Source organism: Camelina sativa, chromosome 19, assembly GCF_030686135.1.
Source record: "Camelina sativa cultivar CO46 ecotype springtype chromosome 19, ASM3068613v1".
Lineage (NCBI taxonomy): Eukaryota > Viridiplantae > Streptophyta > Magnoliopsida > Brassicales > Brassicaceae > Camelina > Camelina sativa.
Window position 1 is genome coordinate 11678819 of NC_141898.1, and position 17935 is coordinate 11696753.

The 17935-nt window shown below is 38.3% G+C and overlaps 5 protein-coding genes and 2 pseudogenes across 5 annotated transcripts; 3 read left to right on the top strand and 4 right to left on the bottom strand.

The window, feature by feature from the left end:
* Positions 1–404: 404 nt before the first annotated feature.
* On the bottom strand, positions 405–1965 carry LOC147920446 (uncharacterized). Its single transcript, XM_087501071.1, has 2 exons — positions 1349–1965; positions 405–1017 (listed from the first exon to the last, which is right to left on the bottom strand). Exons 1-2 carry the CDS (start codon positions 1963–1965, stop codon positions 405–407), a joined length of 1230 nt encoding a protein of 409 aa, XP_087357197.1.
* Positions 1966–4493: 2528 nt separating this feature from the next.
* On the bottom strand, positions 4494–5651 carry LOC147920447 (uncharacterized; annotated as a pseudogene).
* A 453-nt stretch (positions 5652–6104) lies between these two features.
* LOC147920448 (prefoldin subunit 2 pseudogene) lies at positions 6105–6621 on the top strand (annotated as a pseudogene).
* A 140-nt stretch (positions 6622–6761) lies between these two features.
* LOC104766150 (late embryogenesis abundant protein 32) lies at positions 6762–8030 on the bottom strand. The gene is made up of 3 exons (XM_010489979.3): positions 7675–8030; positions 7302–7595; positions 6762–7212 (listed from the first exon to the last, which is right to left on the bottom strand). The coding sequence occupies exons 1-3, from the start codon at positions 7984–7986 to the stop codon at positions 7048–7050; spliced, it is 771 nt and encodes a 256-aa protein (XP_010488281.1). The 5' UTR covers positions 7987–8030; the 3' UTR covers positions 6762–7047.
* A 518-nt stretch (positions 8031–8548) lies between these two features.
* Positions 8549–9560, top strand: LOC104766151 (uncharacterized). The gene is made up of 3 exons (XM_010489980.3): positions 8549–8932; positions 9018–9106; positions 9193–9560. Exons 1-3 carry the CDS (start codon positions 8695–8697, stop codon positions 9244–9246), a joined length of 381 nt encoding a protein of 126 aa, XP_010488282.1. The 5' UTR covers positions 8549–8694; the 3' UTR covers positions 9247–9560.
* A 195-nt stretch (positions 9561–9755) lies between these two features.
* LOC104767749 (uncharacterized) lies at positions 9756–12823 on the top strand. Its single transcript, XM_087503150.1, has 4 exons — positions 9756–9941; positions 10050–10130; positions 10754–11298; positions 11464–12823. Exons 2-4 carry the CDS (start codon positions 10072–10074, stop codon positions 12654–12656), a joined length of 1797 nt encoding a protein of 598 aa, XP_087359276.1. The 5' UTR covers positions 9756–9941; positions 10050–10071; the 3' UTR covers positions 12657–12823.
* A 29-nt stretch (positions 12824–12852) lies between these two features.
* LOC104766152 (uncharacterized) lies at positions 12853–13962 on the bottom strand. Its single transcript, XM_010489981.3, has one exon. The coding sequence runs from the start codon at positions 13603–13605 to the stop codon at positions 13015–13017; it is 591 nt and encodes a 196-aa protein (XP_010488283.1). The 5' UTR covers positions 13606–13962; the 3' UTR covers positions 12853–13014.
* Positions 13963–17935: the final 3973 nt, after the last annotated feature.

Consider the following 17935-nt stretch of genomic DNA (forward strand, 5'->3'; position numbering starts at 1 on the left):
CAAAAAACGGGGGACGGTTGAAAATAACGGCGATGCACATGCTCTAAGAAAGGTAAAAGAAGGAAAGGAAGAGAAAAGGGAGGAACTTATAATAAATCTTGAAAGGAAATATATATGGAAGAAGGAGACGTAAGAAATCTTAAAACTTAGGGGTTAAGAGATAAGGTTAAAAAGTCAAAGAAGACAAAAAAGAGGGTAAACCAATGTAGTAGATGATTATCAAAATAATCAACGCTTAGGAATAAGGAATGAGCTTTTTGTTTTTTTTTTGTTTTGGGAAAGAGGTTAACCCAGTTTCAAAGAAACCTATATAGCTAATATTATACAAAACAAAACCAAAGGAAAGGTGATCCTATGAAAGCAGAGCAATGGGGAACGACTTGCTTGTCTCAACTATCTTTTGTTCACAGTGAAAAAAACCCTGTTAACCAACTAGGAGCACCACGAGCAATATACAAAGACATCCTCAAGTCCGAAGTAACACTTTTTGCAATCAGTGATGCTCCATTGTTGCATTCTGGCAGCTCCATAAGCAGGAACCAATTTGGTTTATTTTTACCAAACATGAGAAGTGGAGAGATAAAACTTACTAATGTTGGCCACTGACTGGGGTTGTGCATAGCGTTAATGATTTCCATAGTAGATGCACCAAAAGTCACATTCTCGAAATGTAGGCTTGACATACTTTCTAGTGCCCATTCCCAACTTTTAATTTTGGCCTCAAAAACAGAATTAACAGATATATAGGATCTTCTACTATGAAGAACAACATTACCCGCATGATCTCTTAACACCCAAGCTGCTCCAGATAGAGACCATCTTTTCAACCAAGAGAATCCAATATTGCACTTGATTTCTCCCTTTAAAGGAGGTTGCCATCTCTGTTTCAGCTTTAATAAAGTCTTAACCTGAGAAACATCCTGATTATGCACTACAGACCAATCTCTCGTAATATCCAATGCTTTACAAAGAACAACATCCGGAGCCAATCCACAACCTTCAAAAAGAAGGTTGTTTCTATTTTTCCAAAGATGCCATAGAACCCAAGCAAAAGCTGATTAAAGTTCATCTAAAGAACTTCCCATTTTTTCCAAACCAAAGAGATAGTACATGTTTTCAAAAATCAAGTTACCAAAGCCCAGGTACGGAGAGGGTATATTCGATAGTGCCCAGACTTGTCTAGCAAAGGGACAAACAAAAAGGATGTGGTTAATCGATTCCACCTCTGCATTACAAAACATACATCCATCGAAATTCCTTATTGCTCTTGTTCTCAAACGTTCAGATACTGCAAAAGCACCATTAAGAGCTTTCCATAGGAAGATTTGAATTTTTGAGCTGTTTTCACCTTCCAACAAGCTTGTAAAACAAGATTTGTAGACGGACTAGTTTCCGCAGCAGACAACATCTCTTTTTTTTCAGAATTCTAAACATCATTTCATAACCAGAGCTGACTGAGTAGACACCGTTTCTATTTTCACCCCAACAATACGAGTCATCAAAACCCAGTCTGGGTTTTATAGCTTTTATTTTATAGATTTTCGAGTGATGAAACAATGATCTCAGAAGAAGATCATTCCAAACTCCAGTGTGAGGGTTAAACAGATCAGCAACTTTGAGCTTGATGTTCATTAAAGAGTGGAGGCCAATAGGTCTAATAGCTCTAATGTCAAACAGCCAGTTATCAATCCAAACAAAAGTGTTTTTCCCATTCTCAATGATACGTTTCAACCCTTTAGAGAGTAGTTCTCGACCAAAAAGAATGCTTCTCCAGCCATATGATGGATGACTTCCTAAAGCCGCATGTAAAAATTCCCCAGTCGCATAATACCTGCTTTTGAAGAATCTTGAGAAAAGACAATCTGAATCATAGAGATGTCTCCAAGCTTGTTTAGCAAGCATTGCTTGATTGAAAATTTCCAAATCCTTGAATCCAAAACCTCCTACAGACTTAGGCAGAGTCATCTTCTCATAGCTTATCCAATGAATTTTCTTTTTATTTTGAGAATTACTCCACTAATAGTCCATCATTACAGAAATCAGTTTCTTAATGATTCCTTTAGGAAGCTTGTTGCAAGACATTGCATAGACTGGAAGAGCCAAAGCTATAGATTTTAAAAGAACCTCTTTACCACCTTGCGATAAGTTTTTGGCATACCAACCCTTTAATCAAGATTGAAGCCGATCCTTTATGAAACCTAACAATTGCTGTTTTGCTCCACTCAAACATTCAGGCAAACCTAAATATTTTCCTGCACCACCTTCCAATCTGATCCCCGATTTTTCTTTGATCTAGTCCCAATCAGATTTATCTGAATTCCTCCCAAAAGTGATAGCTGACTTATCCTTATTAATCATCTGACCAGACATCCATTCATATTTCTGTAAACACTCAACCATTGCAGTACATTGAGTACTATTCGCTTTGCAAAAAAAGAGACTATCGTCTGCGAATAGTAAGTGATTAATTTGTGGACCAGAGGAGTGAAATTGGATACCATTAATCTGACCTTTCATAGCAGCTTGATCAAAAAGATGGATTAGTGCTTCAGTGCATAACACAAAAAGAAAAGGGGAAAGAGGGTCTCCCTGTCTAATACCCCTTTGAGGCTTAATTAAACCAACTGGCTCTCTATTCATTATCATTGAGTAGCTAACAGAAGAGACACATCCCATAATCCAATAGATCCAACGGTCATGAAAGCCGAGAGCTTTGAGCATGTCTTTTAAAAAACTCCATTCTACTATGTCATATGCTTTAGACATATTTGTTTTAACCATCATAAACTCTTGAGAGACAGTTGGATGAGTATGAAGGCTATGAGCAATTTCATGAGCAATCAAGATATTGTCTGATATCAATCTTTCTGAAACAAATGCAGCTTGAGTTGGAGAAACTATAGTTGGCAAATGCTTTTTCAGCCTATGCACCAGGATTTTTGAAACAATCTTATAGATTACTGAGCATAAACAGATAGGCCTAAGATCTGTCATTCTCTTTGGAGCCTGAATTTTCGGGATGAGACACAAGTGAGTATGATTCCAACCCTCAGGAATGCAACCCGAATCAAAAAATTGTAGAACTTCACTATTAACCTGATCCTTTATCACTGGCCAGAACGTTTTAAAAAAGAAACCCGTGAGACCATCAGGGCCAGGAGCACTCTCATTACTGACCGAAAAAGCTGCATGTTTTATCTCCGCTATGGTAATATTTCGTGAAAGATCTTGATTCATAAGGATTGATACTCTAGGTTGAAAGTTAAGGAGTAGTTTATTAACCTGAGTAGGAGACGACGACTTGAACAGATCATTAAAATAATTGATCGCTATCTTTCCTTTTTCAAGCTCCGAGAATTGTTCTGTTCCGTTAACGTCTATTAAAAGAGGTAAGGCATTTTTTACTCTAGCAGCTTTAACAGATGCCTGGAAGAACTTCGAATTTCTGTCTCCATGAAGAAGCCATTTTTCTGAGCTTTTTTGTCTCCAATATATTTCTTCTTCTAGAAATGCAAGTGCTAGTTCTCTTCTAATCACATTTATCCTTGTAAAACATGGATTCAAAGAGGCATCTTAAGTTGCTAACTCTTTTCGCAAACTTTTGATTCTAATCTCTGAACTACACCACACTCTTTTCTTCCACTTACCAATAGCCTGTCTGCAGTTATCAAATCTTATCATGACAGAATTGTTGACTACCTTGGATCTCTTCTCATTCCAAGCTTTCTGAATTACAGCCAGAAAAGAAGGGTCCTCAGCCCACCTTTTGTCGAACCAGAATTGTTTCTTGAAGAACTCTTTATCACAGGTAAATTTAACAAAAACCGGCTTATGATCAGATCTCAACTTCTCAATAAACCACTGGTGGCTACTTGGAAACATAGAAAACCAGGTCGGGTTCCCAAAGCAACGGTCAAGTTTGTATTGTATCCACTGTTTATTTCTAACCCCACCCCAAGTGAAACCATTTCCAGAACTACTGAGTTCAGCCAAATCACAGTTTGCCAACGGTTCTTGAAAAGGGTGGAAAGAACTGAGATCTCTTAACGGTCCTCCCAGTTTATCCTTATTAGATAATATAGCATTGAAGTCACCAACCATACACCAAGCCTCTGATCTGGATGAGCCAAACTCTGTGATTTTATCCCAAACTAAGGATCTGAGACCAGTAATCGGGTTCCCATAAACGCAAGAAATAAACCAAATCTTAACACCATCAGAAACTTTCATATCTATAACATTTTTGTCCACTAACAGAAACTCTATGTCTATACTATCTTTCCAAAACATTGCTAACCCACCACTAGAGCCTATTGGTTCAACAGTTTTTAGGTTACTATAGCCTAACCAACCTTGAACTTTTTTCACAAAAACACTTGAGTTTTTCGTCTCCATGAGGAATAAAATATCAGGGAAATAAGCCTTTCTCATTTCCTTGAGATGTCGAATTGTCCAGGGATTCCCCAGCCCTTGACAATTCCAACTCAGAATCCCTATTGATCTTGCGGCAGTTCACCTGGAACCACCGAATTCTTGTCTCTCTGGAGACTTTTGGCCAATTCAATTCCTTGATCCTGAAGCAAATTATTTCCATTGTGTTTCACCTTCTTATCCAGAACCGCCTTAAGCGTTTTCAAATTTTTTCCTTTTCGATCTTTGGTATTTTTTAACCAAGATCTAGGTCTTTTAGGAGAAGGTAACACCTGTTGTAGATTCTTTGAGGAGGAAGCCTCTAAGTCACCCGCACAATAGGTAACAGGGGAGCGGTAAAAGGAGTTAGTTTGAACCGAACTTTGAGGTGGAGTTTCAGCAAAAGAATTTTGCGAAACCATCAAGTCAGCTTTGATTGCATCAGCCATAAGTTTACGAGGGTTACCCTCTGAAGCGGTGATATCTTTACCCTGAATATCCACCCCTTTTCCTTTATTCAGCACTATAGAGGAAACAGGAGAAACAACCAAGGATTGAGGTTCAACTACTAAAGGAACAAAAGGACACTTACTCTTATCATGAGTCAACCTCTAGCACTGAAAGCACCTTTTGCGAATTCTCTCATAGTCTATACCAATCTTGACTAGCGATCCATTTGGAAGTTGAAGTTCTTTAAAGTTTTTCAGCCCTTTTGAAACATCAAGTAAGATTCGGACACGAACATAGTCATTGCTTTGTGCCTCTTTCTCATCAAAAGGCAACTCAATCACTTGACCAACACGACCAACAATTTCACTTATAGTATCCTTTGTATAGTGATTCACTGGTAAGTTACGCAGCCTAATCCATACCAGAACAAACATTAGATAATTCGCAGGAGGATTTTCAACCCATCTTTCCATAACTACTCCCCAATCATCTTGCCTCCATACTCCAGTCTTTAATATCTCAATCATATTTTCATCATATTTAAAAATAAAGTGAAAACGATCCGTGGATAAGGCAATACTTCTGACTCTGTCGTACAGTCTCCAAATCCTTGGCATCTCTAAAATCCAATTAGACATTCTCTGATTATCAGGATTTAGAAACCTCCCTATTAAGCTTTTTAAGTTTCTTTCCGAAGAGAAGAACTTAGGAAGATTTGATAACACTATAGGCTTAGCCTCTTCTTCTTCAATTGATAACTCTTGAAGATACTGCTCCAAGTGTTTATCCATTTTAGATCCGAAAAAGGAAGGAGAAAACAGAACAACCGAATGAAACCAGATTTTTCCTAAAGCTTTTAACCCAACCAACAGTAATAGAAAACAACTGAAAACCAGAAATTCAAAGTAGAACCCGATATGTTTTGTCTGAAGCCGGACCGATAACAATGATACCTCCGGATTTTAATCTGCTCAGTAACTAGGATCTGAGAGATAAGTTCTTAAGCCCAAAAGAGTTGGGACGGCTCGGCGATAATAACGGCCAAGAAAACTAAGTTAATCAGCAGCTAGGAGAGAGAACAGAGCATTCCTCTATCAGAAGGCTTCTTCTTGTTCTGGGTTTAATTAGATAAGGAATTTGTCATGTACTTTAAAACACTAGTTTACCACAAGTATCGTATAACATTGGACACGTTTCCATTTTAAGACAAAGGTAAGAAAAGGTTGGAAACAGAAGTCACCAATATGTCTGAAGTCAAAGAACAAATTTTTGTCCGTCTGGCAAACTCACAAATTAAATCACAAACTTTCCCTAACTACTCGGATATCTATATACATCAAGCAGTGGGCAGCAAATCTGAAAGTGGTGACCTGAAAGAGTGAGCAAGATGTCCTGAATATCTATGGAGCCATGTGATCAGAGTTAAGTCAAATCTACTCCATAACTTAACTTGAGATGCAACCTCTCTTGATCAATAGAGGAAATCCTTCCGCATGATATGATCATAGTAGGTGTTCTGGTCGAGAGAACCATTATAAAGAGGTACTCTCAGCTCAGGCTGCTCAGCTGTTCAAGGCAACAAGGAAGGGATACAAAAGGTTTTATAGAAGCTATACGAGACACTGGAGAAGAAGAAGAAATATCTTACAGAATGTGAAGAAGGTAATAAGAATGAAGGTTAATGGTCAAGGTGTTCTTGTTGGAGTTGCCAGTGGAACTCTCTTTTTCGTTTGGCCTTGTTATCTTTTCTTTTTTTTGTAGTTTTTTGATTAAAGCTCAGATGTTTTGAATGTTACAAAATCAGTTCCATTCTCGAAGCAAATGAGCGAAAGAAAGGCTTTTAACTACAATTAGAGTCTCCATTTTTTCCATTCTAAACAGAATTAAGGGAAAGAAGACAATAACATAACAAGTAGGCGATTTTATATCACAAGCTCCTCTCCTCGCCGGATTTTCACATACGGGCTAAAGAAACATTTAAACTTTAAAACCTACGTCACCACTTTTTCAAAAGCTAGACGATTTTACATCACAAGGCTACTTTAAGTTGTGTGAGTCTTGAGAAGAAACAAACAAAAGCTAGACTTAAGTCTCTGTCACAAGATGACCAAAAAGCTAAGACGATTTTACATCACAAGCTAAGGTTTCTTAAGTTGTCATACGCCTCTCGTCGCCGGATTTGTCTTATCATATATCGACTCTCTCGTTAAGCCTAGCAGCGGCGGTAAGCGAAGCCGCTACACCACCAGGGTGAGTACAAAGTTTAGGGTTGTTCCTCATCTCGGCGCTCACCACTCCTTCCGCATCCTGCCTCGTCACAGGTCTATCTGACGATAACTTCTCCGCAGCACCCTAATAATCCATCCGGTTCGAAAACATTTGAGACACTGTTAAAGAAACACAAAACATTTGATGAACATGTTTAGAAGTTGCAGTTTAACCGTCAAAACATCAACGAGCTTGATTTTTTTCTCGTCACGATCTACAGTAGCGTTGTGATCCGCTGCGGATTGAGCTGTTGCGGCGATTCCAGCAAGAGCAATGACGTTGGTTCCAGAAGCTCTCATCTCCGCCGCTTGAATCGCTGCTGCGTCGCTCTGATCCACCGGTTTGTTTCCAGCGGTCTTCAGAGCTGCTTCCAATGCTTCTCCGATTGTTATTGCACTTTGCAAAGCTGGTTCGTCCGTCCGCGCTGCAGCTACTACACGCCTCGGTTCAACATGTTGTCCGACGACCTAAAGCTTCACTATTATATACACCCAACAAAAAGAATAATATATGAAAAAAGAAGTAATTGTGGAAACGAGTTGGGACCTGTCCACCGACGAATTCGGTTGTGACAGTTGAAGGGGGGACTGTTTGCTCAACCGTGACGCCACGTTCAGCGGCAAGGTCCGTTTTGTCACCTGGATGGACGAAGCCACCGCGTATGTTGGAGGTGGCTGCTGATTGCATGATGGCAGCTGCACCGCCTTTCTGAGTATGGCCGAACACATGTGTCTCCGCGGCTTGCATCATCTTTGCATCCTCAGGTGCTACGGGTTTGTCGGCGAGTTCGCCGGAGACTTCAAAAACGTCACCATATTTAACTGGCTCTTTTGGCCTATGTGGTTGTTCTTGGCTCATCTCTGTTTTGTTACGTTGTGTTATGTGGTTTTTACAGTACAACACCTCACAGCATCTAGCGACTTATAAATAAGAGATGTGCCTGAGTATGGACCCAACATTATAAGATTTTGACGCTTGTCAGTGTCCCAGTGAGGTGACTACGACACCCGTGTCAGTTTACAAGTTTATAGCAAGATGAGAAAGCTTTAAGATAGATTATATTGAGATAGAGTTTTTACTTTTCTTTTTGTATATTTGTAATTTAATTTTGAAGAATGCATGGAAACGGACCTTTTTCTAACGTTACCACATGCGTCGTAGTATTCCACTGGACACGTTTCAGTATTCGTTTTGGTTATTGTAGACACGTTTCGATCTGAAGACAAAACATAACATCAAGAAAAGGTTGGAAACAGAAGTCATACGGATATGTCATATGTCTGAAGTCAAAAGAACAAATATTTGTCAGTCTGGCAAACTCATAAACTTCCCCTAACTCCTCGGATCTGTCTCATGTCTCTAGATCCTTATTTTTCGTTGCTTTCTCTCTTTTTTTTTGTTTTTTTTGTTTTCCATTATTAGAAAACAGAGTATACACACAGAAACGCTCACGTTTCTTTTTGTTCTCTTTGTGTATTCCATACGCGATTTGTTCTCCGTTTGCTTTAAACGGAGTTACAAGGCGGAAGAACCACCGTTGTCTCTGCGGCCGGAAAGACCGAAGATATGGGAGCCGGTGGAAGAACGTTTGATACTGCTCACGTGATCTCCGCCACGTGGCATGAAAAGCACGTGCATCCTATAGCCGACAACGACTCTTTCCTCCGGAGAGGCATCGGAGAGCTTCTTTCGTGGTGGGGCGGGCTTCAGATGGCCGTGAAGAATCAGTGGGGAGGCCACGATTCCCTCAAGAAATCTCAAGAGCTTGCTCATCATCTTTATCTTCTCTTCTCTCAATCAAATGGTTCGATTTGCTATTTTTCCCTCCTTTTATTAATTGTGTTATGTTAAGACCATAAAGATATTGATATCGATTATGATCTGAACAGTGGTTACCGTGGAAGAGATTGAGAATTTGCTACACGAAAGCTTGCTTCTTTCTTTCAATACAGAGATTGAAGATGGCAGCATTGAAGAGGTACCGTACCATTTCTTAAAAATGAAGATGATTTATTTGTATATAGAGAGATAGATACTAAACTTCGATCGTGTGACTTTTGTTAGGTAGCTGAACAATTGATGATACTCCATGAAGAACATTTGCGTGGGACTCATTAAGCGGTAGCTAGCTTGAACCGCACATCTCATTTTTGGTTCATAATTAATCTGATACTCCCTTTGTAGTTGTCAATGTAACATACAGAGAATATGAGAATATTTTGGCGGAGAACAAGATGTTATTAACCAGACATCATAAAATATATGAATATAGATCATATCTCTATGTTCACTTGATGTAATTTCATATTACCCGGTAAGACCCTCCTCCCTCTCCATGTACCAAGCCCGATCGGTTCTCGAACACTATGTACAAAAAAAACATGTAAATTGTTCGATTTGATGCATGCAACAATATTCATATTGAAACGAAAGTGACACCCAAGATCATATATGACATTAGAAAAACCCAATAAAAATATAATTGGGTTCTTGATAATTTTGTTATTTGTTAACAAATGAAAGACTGTTTGACCAAAAAAAACAAACAAATGAAAGGCTGATTTGTCAATTTTGTCTTGACCCTCGAAATGGTGCAAATGAAAAGAATAATTTGCGTGAGAGCGGTCACGGTAAATCGGGACTGATGAACCAAACATAAGGGCAAAATGGTCAGTTCAACAATTCCTCGTTTATTCGTTAACATCTTGATTTCTCTCAGCTTAAAGACTTTTTAACCACATCTCCAGAGTTAGAAAACAACAGAAGGAGAAGAAGAAGAGAGTGAAAAAAAGCTTAGATCTGCTTCCAAAATTGTTCGTACAGCATCTTAATCACGCATAAAGGTCATAAATTTTCACGATTCTAGAGTTGATCTTTCATTCTGAATTCTGCTTTTTTGTTTTCTTCTTCTCTATCTGCAGGAAAATTAGGGTTTGAGTGGACATGTCTGCCCCTTTTTATTCTCCGATTGATATGCAAGAGATCGTTCAAAATCCTCCTGGGTACTTGTTCTTTTCTCTCTAGCTTTGTTATAATTGTAAACAAATTCTTGTTTTTTTTTTTTTTTTTGAACTCTGGTTCTGTGTCATTTTATCTGGTTTCTTGAACAAATTAGAGCTTTTGATTGTTTTGTGTCGGGTAAATGAGAGTAATTTACCTCTATTAGACTTGGATTTGTAGTGTTGAAAAGATATGTGTTCTCAATTCTGACCTAAGCATCAACAGTTCTTCTTGTCTTTAGATGAATGAGACAATGTCAAAAGTTAGGTGAAGATGTTTTTGGCTTTGGAATTAGACAAAGTTAGGGTTTTTATACTTACTGCTACAACCAGAAAGGATGTGCTTTTAGGGTTTGACTGTGGTGTGGGTTTGGCTGTGTCTCCATGTTTTAGTTTTCGTTTGTTTTTCCTGAGTATGCTTGTTTCAACGTTGTGGTATGATGAAATGTATGTTACATTGTTTGTCTACTTGTTTTATTTTTGCTATTGAGAAGGCAAATGATTTGTGGTCCTTGTGTATATCGAAAGCTTTTTAGGCGTTAGTGTTGTTTGTTTTTGTTTCATGTGTTTGTTGTTTGTTTCATACCACTTCTCTTTCAGCTCCTCTAGTGTTAATTTGTATGCAGGTTTGATACGCAGCCAGTCCCAATCAGTACTTACCATGACAATCAACCTGTCCCGCTTTCAACTTACCGTGAAAACGATTCTGATCATCTCGACCCCACTCAGCAAGAGAAAGATGACTTCTGGGAAACCGGTTTCAACAGGGAAGAGGCCATTGAAGATCCAGAGCCCTCTCAGGCAAAGGAGAATGGAAAGAGAAGCGTAGACAACAGCTCCTTCACTCATGGGGAAACCGATCTTAACCAGCTTCCAGCTATTCCCCCGGTTTCAACTGGTCAAGGTCTGCCATATGCTCCTGTTGATTGGCCATGCCCGGGTGATGTTTGGACTTGGAGAGTTGGAAGGAGAGTGACTGCTACTGGGTATCATCAGGATAGGTTTCTGATTCTCCCTCAAAAGCTTCAGCAAAAGAATGTCCCAAAGTCTTTCGCTAGCAAAACCACTCTTGCTCGCTATGTCCAATCGAATTTCCCAGACATGGATGCTGATGCATTCTTTGCATCTTTTAGCTGGAAGATTCCAGCTCTCTTCCAGCCTGCAAATAAAGGTAAAATTTTATATCTATGCAAGATTTTGCAGATTACTTTCTCATTTCATGGATGAACGTTATCAGTGATATTACTCTAATATGGATTCTGGTGTTTTGGTTTAAGTACTGCTGATGTTAGTTTAATGATGTGACCCAATCCAACATGTTTTCTTTCTTTTGTAGTTGATGCTGCGTCTCTTTTTGAGGAGACACCAAAGGAAGTGCAGACCGAGGTTGGCCAGAATGATGAGAATGCTCAGGATGTGAAAAAAGAAGGAAACTCCCGATACAGCCAAAGGAAGAGGAAACCAATGCCGACACAAACATATGAACCTGCTGAAGAGAAACCTAAACCAACTCCCCGAGGTAGCAGCAACAAGAAGAAAGCCGCAACTCCTGCCACTGGACCGCAGTCCTCAACCAAACCGAAATCATCTCGACAATCTACAAGACGCGCCTCGAACCAGCAGCGTGGTGGTGCTGTGGACTTGAACTTCCAGAACGAAGAAGGTGAACCTGCTACTGCACCAAAAACTAGTAACAAGAGAAAGAAACGCGGAGCTAACTACGAGGAAGAAGATGTTTCTATTCCTCATATCTATGTCTCTCCTATGAATGGTGTCCTCGCTGTCTCGCACTCGCCTATCGATGTTAACCCGGAGGAGTTTGACAGCTACCTGAACTCTCTTGATAACCTCATGCAGCAGCCTCCAGAAGAGGTTGGAGGAGACTCTTCTGTTCTTGTTAACGTAAGCTCTCCAATGAGAGAATATGAATGGGCTGAAGCTCGGATGAAGATTTCATCTCTTCTGGAGAAGGATTTTACTACTTTGTTCCTCTCCAAGGACGCAGCAGAGATAGCAGCATTGGCAACTAAACTGAGGAAAGATCCAAACCTTTCCGCTGAAGAGATTGTGAGATTGAAGCTGATGGAAGAGATTCCAACGTTTAGCGAAGTGTACCAGGAGAACAAAGGGGTGATTGAAGATGCTGATAGGTTCTTCTCTGCGCTGGAGCTTAACAAAGCCAAGGTAGCATCACTTAAATACGAATACAGCGACCTGAAGGACAAACTAGGGAGTATCCAGATGGAAGTCGACACAAACGCTGAGACAATCCGCCAAGTCGATGACCAAATCGCTCAGCTTCAAGCTAGACGGTCTGAGTTGAAGCGGTACATCGGGAACAAGGAGAAAGAAAGGGTTGATCTAAGCTACGGTCAGAAAATGGTAGCGAACTCGATCCCAAAACTCGTACAGGAAGTTCAATCAGCCAACTCAAAGAAGCCTGAATGGGAATGCAAGAAGGATAATGCTCTTAAGCGTGAAGCAGAGATTCTCTCTAAGTTCACCCCTCTCAAAGGCTTCTTCCTCTAAATCTTGCCTCATGTATCCTGTTATAAACCTTTATCCAGTCTTATTTTGTGTCATCATGTAGCCATGTTGGTTTATGTTGCAAGAAGTCTCTTGAATGAAACTTGTTTTATGTTGTTGTACTATGGAAAACTATCCTTTAGTTGGTAAAAATCAGACCTTTTTGTCTTCTTGATCTTACAGTTTTGAGAGATCAAAAGATTCAATCTTATCCTTTATTTAGAACTGAATTGCCAACAACAAAAAAACAGAAGGCTACACAAATATTGTAGAAACGAGGAAGATTAGAGATTTGTCTTCTTCACTCATAAACATTCCAGAGAGTATCATCATTACATTACATAAAGAGACATTACTTGATTCACTGAACAAGCACTAGCCTTCCACTATGTCCAAAGTCTCCACCACCATCATCATCATCATCTTCTTCTGCGTTCTTAGGTACCGTAACAATCAAAGCACCATCAACACAAGCCACAGTAACAAGCTCAGGCCTAGTTGATTCCGGTAACCTAAAACGCCACACGTCAAGCTCTAACTCGTCTAAAGACAAACCCAAAGACGAAGACTCATTAGTCCTCACAACGATTTTGGTTATACCCGGATGAATCTCAACCATGTAAGCCCTCATATCTCCGTCGCTGCCGTCACAGAGACCTACCGTCTCCGCCACGAATCTGAAACAGTCGTGTCTCTCTTCCACGGATACATCTGCCTCTGACCTTAACGGAAGCTCCAGAACACGGTTGAAGATATGCGGCAATCGCCGGAGATTCTTGCCGGGTTCTCGGGTCGGGTTATGACGGTGATGATGGATCAAAGTGTTGTTGATGTTTCTAGGGATTGGGTGGACTCTCATGGCTTCTGGGTTTGGTTTGTCGATCGATTGGATCAAACTCAGCAATAAGAGATATGAGAAAACTGATCGAATCTTGATGGGAATCAAAATCATATATAAAGAACACAAAAATGTTGGATTTGTTTTTTTTTTAATCGAAAGATCGAAACTTTGGGATTGGGATTATAAATGGGGTCAATGAGATTGAGAAAGTGAAAGAGGAAAGCTTTAAGATTTTGAAGAATGGGGAAGAAGAAGAGAGAGAGAGAGAGAGAGACAAGAAAAAGATTGCGTCTTTCCTTTTTTATGAATGGGTGCGAAGGCGGCAGCAACGGAGGAGGATGATGATGGATCGGAAAATTGTGATAAGGGCATTTCTTTATTTACCAAAATACCCCTCTTTATTTATTGTCATTTCTTTGTTATCATATTTATCTTCAGTTTTTATTATTATACAACAAAATTGGATTTATGCGATTCAATTTTTTAGAACTCATGACATTTTGATTGAGGTTTAATTAAAAGGAACAATTAAGCTAATGAGATTCTGAAACAGATAAGTAGGTTTATGAAATAAATTGCGGTTCTTAAGGTTATAGATTTTTATTTTTATTATACTAAAGTTTAATTGTAGGTTAAATTTAATTTCACTTATCTTAATTTATACTATATTACTATTACTCATCATGTAACCTATATGCTGTATGTTTGTTTTTAAGAATTTGTGTGTCGTCATCATGGTTTACCATGCTTTTAGCTCTTGGTATATATAGTGCGTTAGAAACGATAATTTGAATTTACTTCAATTTTACTTAACGGGGTATTTTTTGCTTTTTTAATGTTGGATTTGATAAATATTCATGCAATTAATTATTTTATTTGAAATTGCCTGAGATATTATTACAGTGAAGGATGAACAAAACTCTAGAACTTTGGTTTACTTGGGTTCTTCCAATAACTCAAAAGTGTATCATGCCTGAATCTAACTGGAGTTCGTGGTGGTGGAGGAACTGGATCGGAAAAAAGAGGGATTTTAGTTACAAGATATCTAATGAAACCGTCGCTCGAATTGATATCTCTTTAAAAGTAAATATGATCATTCTGTACATACGAGGAATAGATGACATCGAAATACATAAAAGTATTTTTTTTTCCAACCTCATAAATGTATATTTTTATACATGGTCAACTCCAAAAATTATTTATATAGGCAAATCATATTTTATTATTTGGAAAAGAGAATGACTATCTGATATTCAACTAAATGGAGGATGAACTCAGTTGTTTTATTCCAAAAGTACATGTGTTTAACTTATAATGGTATGTTAAGAAGATTTGTAGGTGTAGCACTGATATTCTGTGAATTGGCAAGCATTTACCAATAAGAACTACTTCGAAAAAAATAATAATTTCCAAATATAATATTAATCAAATTTGACAGATTTACACCAAAAAAATCATTATGAATATATTGCAAGCTGGTTACATCACAAAACAAAAAGTCCTAATTGTAGAATAGAAATAGTATAAGCTTTAATACATTTTCTAATCCAACAAAATGAGCATGAATAATAAAATTATTTCAAACTATGAGAATGGTTTTTACTTCTTTGATCATTTAAAAAAAAGTGAACAAATATATTTATACAAAAGGTAATGAAAAGAATACAAAAACACATAATAAAAATAAAATTAAATAAAAACTAAAAGGGAATGCCCATTATCAAATAAGAAAAAAAAAATCAATTATGAAACAATTCAATTTATAGAAACAAAAATGTTTAAAAACAACAAACAATAACCCGTGCAAGGCACGGGACTCTACCTAGTTTTTAAATATGATACATTGGTAATTTTGTATGTGAACATAGCATATAGGATTCATCCTTATATTGTTAGAAAATAAGTTTCATAGAAACAAAACTAAAGAGAAATTAAGAGCTGACGACCAACATATGTGACCAAGTAGGCAAATATATTGTTTTACTCAATTGGTAGGATTCTTGATGTTTTTCTTTGAACGGTAAACCTCTTTAATCTGCAAATTAATAAATCGCAGTATTTGGACGTCCAACCCTAGATCTCTTGGTGATAAAACATTCATCAACTTTTGATTAACCATTGGGTAAAAGAAATTCTACCCATATATATTATAATTTAGATAATCTATTACTTATAGTTATTGTTATTAAATAAAATTCAGATTTTATAAACTATTACAACAAATAATCTGTAAATTTGCCTTTTATAAATAACTCAAAATCACTCGTTCAACCTGTTTTTTTGTTATAAACTAGAGAAACTCGAAAGAGGTTTTCTCTTATTATTATTATCTCAATCGAATGTTACACATATATATATAGGAATAGATAAATCCTTAGTACAAAACCGACTAGAACTAAGATAAGACAATGGGCCTTCGGCCATGGGCCTTACATACTAGGACATGTACGGGCCGGTTATGGAAGTCCACTCCAAGTGTTTTACAACACTCCCCCTTGGATGACATAACTGTGCTGATGCTAAGGGATCAACGCAATACGATTGGGGGTACTGCCTCATTAAAACCTTACCAGGAAAACCCAGTGGGACAAAACCATGGTGAAAGAAAAATAGTACAGCATGCATTGCTCCCCATGTTCTAAGCATCACTAAAAATCCTTAAGTCTCTGCATCCCAATCTAGTGCGTGAGCTTCTTGAATGTTGATATAGGTAAAGACTTGGTGAAGAGATCGGCTGAGTTGTCGCAGGATTGAAATTGTACCACTTGAAATTCTCTGGCCTTTTGTAGTTAATGTGTGAAGAAGAACTTGGGTAATATGTGCTTCGTCCGATCTCCCTTGATATATCCTTCCTTGAGCTGTGCGATGCAGGCTGTATTGTCTTTGTATATAAATGTTGCTTCCTTATCGTCGGCCATGTCACAATCTGTCTTGATATGTTGAGTCATCGACCTCAACCAAACACACTCACGGCTGGCTTCATGAATTGCTAAAATCTCCGCATGATTAGATGAAGTGGCCACAATACTCTGCTTCATAGAACGCCATGAGATTGTTGTACCACCGTGTGTAAACACATAGCCGATTTGAGACTTTGAATTGTGTGGATCCGATAAGTAACCTGCATCAGCAAAACCAACTAAACCTTCTTTGTTATAGTTAGTATAATATAAACTCAAATCTGTCGTCCCTTGTAGGTAACGCAATTTATGTTTGATACCGTTCCAGTGCATTTGGGTCGGACAAGAACTAAATCTTGCTAGGAGGTTCACTGCAAAACATATGTCCGGTCTAGTGTGGCTAGCCAAGAACATTAACGCTCCTATAGCACTGAGGTATGGCACTTCCGGACCGAGAATTTCTTCATTGTCCTTCTTTGGACCGAATGGATCTTTATCCAAATCAAGGCTCCTTACAACCATTGGGCTAGTCAATGGGTGAGCTTTGTCCATATTAAACCTCTTGAGTACCTTTTCAGTATATGCCATTTGATGCACAAGGATTCCATCATTTATGTACTCAAGCTGCAATCCCAAACAGAACTTAGTTTTACGTAGGTCTTTCATTTCAAACTCTTTCTTGAGATATTCAACTGTTTGGGCGATTTCCCCAGAGGTTCCTAGGATATTTAAATCACCCACATATACTGCTATGATTACAAACCCTTTGTTTGCAAACTTCTTTATAAAAATACATGGACTGATGGGATCATTCTTATAGCCCTCTTTCGCTAGGTACTACTTTGTCTATTGTACCACATACGCCCACTTTGTTTCAGTCCATAAAGGGATTTGTTTAGCCTTATGCAGTATTGTTCTCGAGAACCACTCTTATCTTTGAGCTCAATACCCTCAGGTAATCTCATATAAATTTCATAATCCAGTGGACCATATAAATATACGGTTATAACATCCATTAACCGCAAATCCAGTTTTTCTCTTATAGCCAGACTTAGTAAATATCTAAAAGTCGTTGCATCCATCACAGGGGAGTATGTCTCCTCATAATCTATTCCTGGTCTTTGAGAGAATCCTTGTGCTACAAGCCGTGCCTTATATCTCACGATTTAATTACTCTCATTTCTCTTCCTTACAAAGACCCACTTATGTCCAACTGGCTTTATATCGAATGGTGTCCTTAAGATCAGACCAAACACATTCCTCTTCTTTAATGAACTTAACTCCACGTCAATGACTTCTTTCCATTTTATCCATTCTTTACTTTGAGTGCACTCTAATATAGACATGGGTTCATGATCCTCATTTATCTCAAGTGCTATCTTGTATGCAAATAATTCATCAATGTCGACATTCTTACGGTTCTATTGTATTCCAGACATGATATAATTGATTGAGATCTCATCATTATCAATACCTTCAGGTCCTTGAGGTTCAGCATCCCAAACCTCATTTGGTACCTTAGGATTTGCCGCAGCCATGTC

Bases quoted from the DNA above. Each gene is read 5' to 3' on its own strand.
- LOC147920446 (XM_087501071.1), bottom strand. From the start codon at position 1,965: ATGACTCTGCCTAAGTCTGTAGGAGGTTTTGGATTCAAGGATTTGGAA. The intron at 1,018-1,348 runs GTGAAAACAGCT...TTGGAAAAATAG, and splicing joins TTTTACAAGCTTGTTGGAAG to AAACAACCTTCTTTTTGAAG.
- LOC104766150 (XM_010489979.3), bottom strand. From the start codon at position 7,986: ATGAGCCAAGAACAACCACATAGGCCAAAAGAGCCAGTTAAATATGGT. The intron at 7,596-7,674 runs GTCCCAACTCGT...GTGAAGCTTTAG, and splicing joins CCGAATTCGTCGGTGGACAG to GTCGTCGGACAACATGTTGA. The intron at 7,213-7,301 runs GTTAAACTGCAA...ATGGATTATTAG, and splicing joins AGCTCGTTGATGTTTTGACG to GGTGCTGCGGAGAAGTTATC.
- LOC104766151 (XM_010489980.3), top strand. From the start codon at position 8,695: ATGGGAGCCGGTGGAAGAACGTTTGATACTGCTCACGTGATCTCCGCC. The intron at 8,933-9,017 runs GTTCGATTTGCT...TGATCTGAACAG, and splicing joins TCTCTTCTCTCAATCAAATG to TGGTTACCGTGGAAGAGATT. The intron at 9,107-9,192 runs GTACCGTACCAT...GACTTTTGTTAG, and splicing joins AAGATGGCAGCATTGAAGAG to GTAGCTGAACAATTGATGAT.
- LOC104767749 (XM_087503150.1), top strand. From the start codon at position 10,072: ATGTCTGCCCCTTTTTATTCTCCGATTGATATGCAAGAGATCGTTCAA. The intron at 10,131-10,753 runs GTACTTGTTCTT...ATTTGTATGCAG, and splicing joins ATCGTTCAAAATCCTCCTGG to GTTTGATACGCAGCCAGTCC. The intron at 11,299-11,463 runs GTAAAATTTTAT...TTTCTTTTGTAG, and splicing joins CTTCCAGCCTGCAAATAAAG to TTGATGCTGCGTCTCTTTTT.
- LOC104766152 (XM_010489981.3), bottom strand. From the start codon at position 13,605: ATGATTTTGATTCCCATCAAGATTCGATCAGTTTTCTCATATCTCTTA.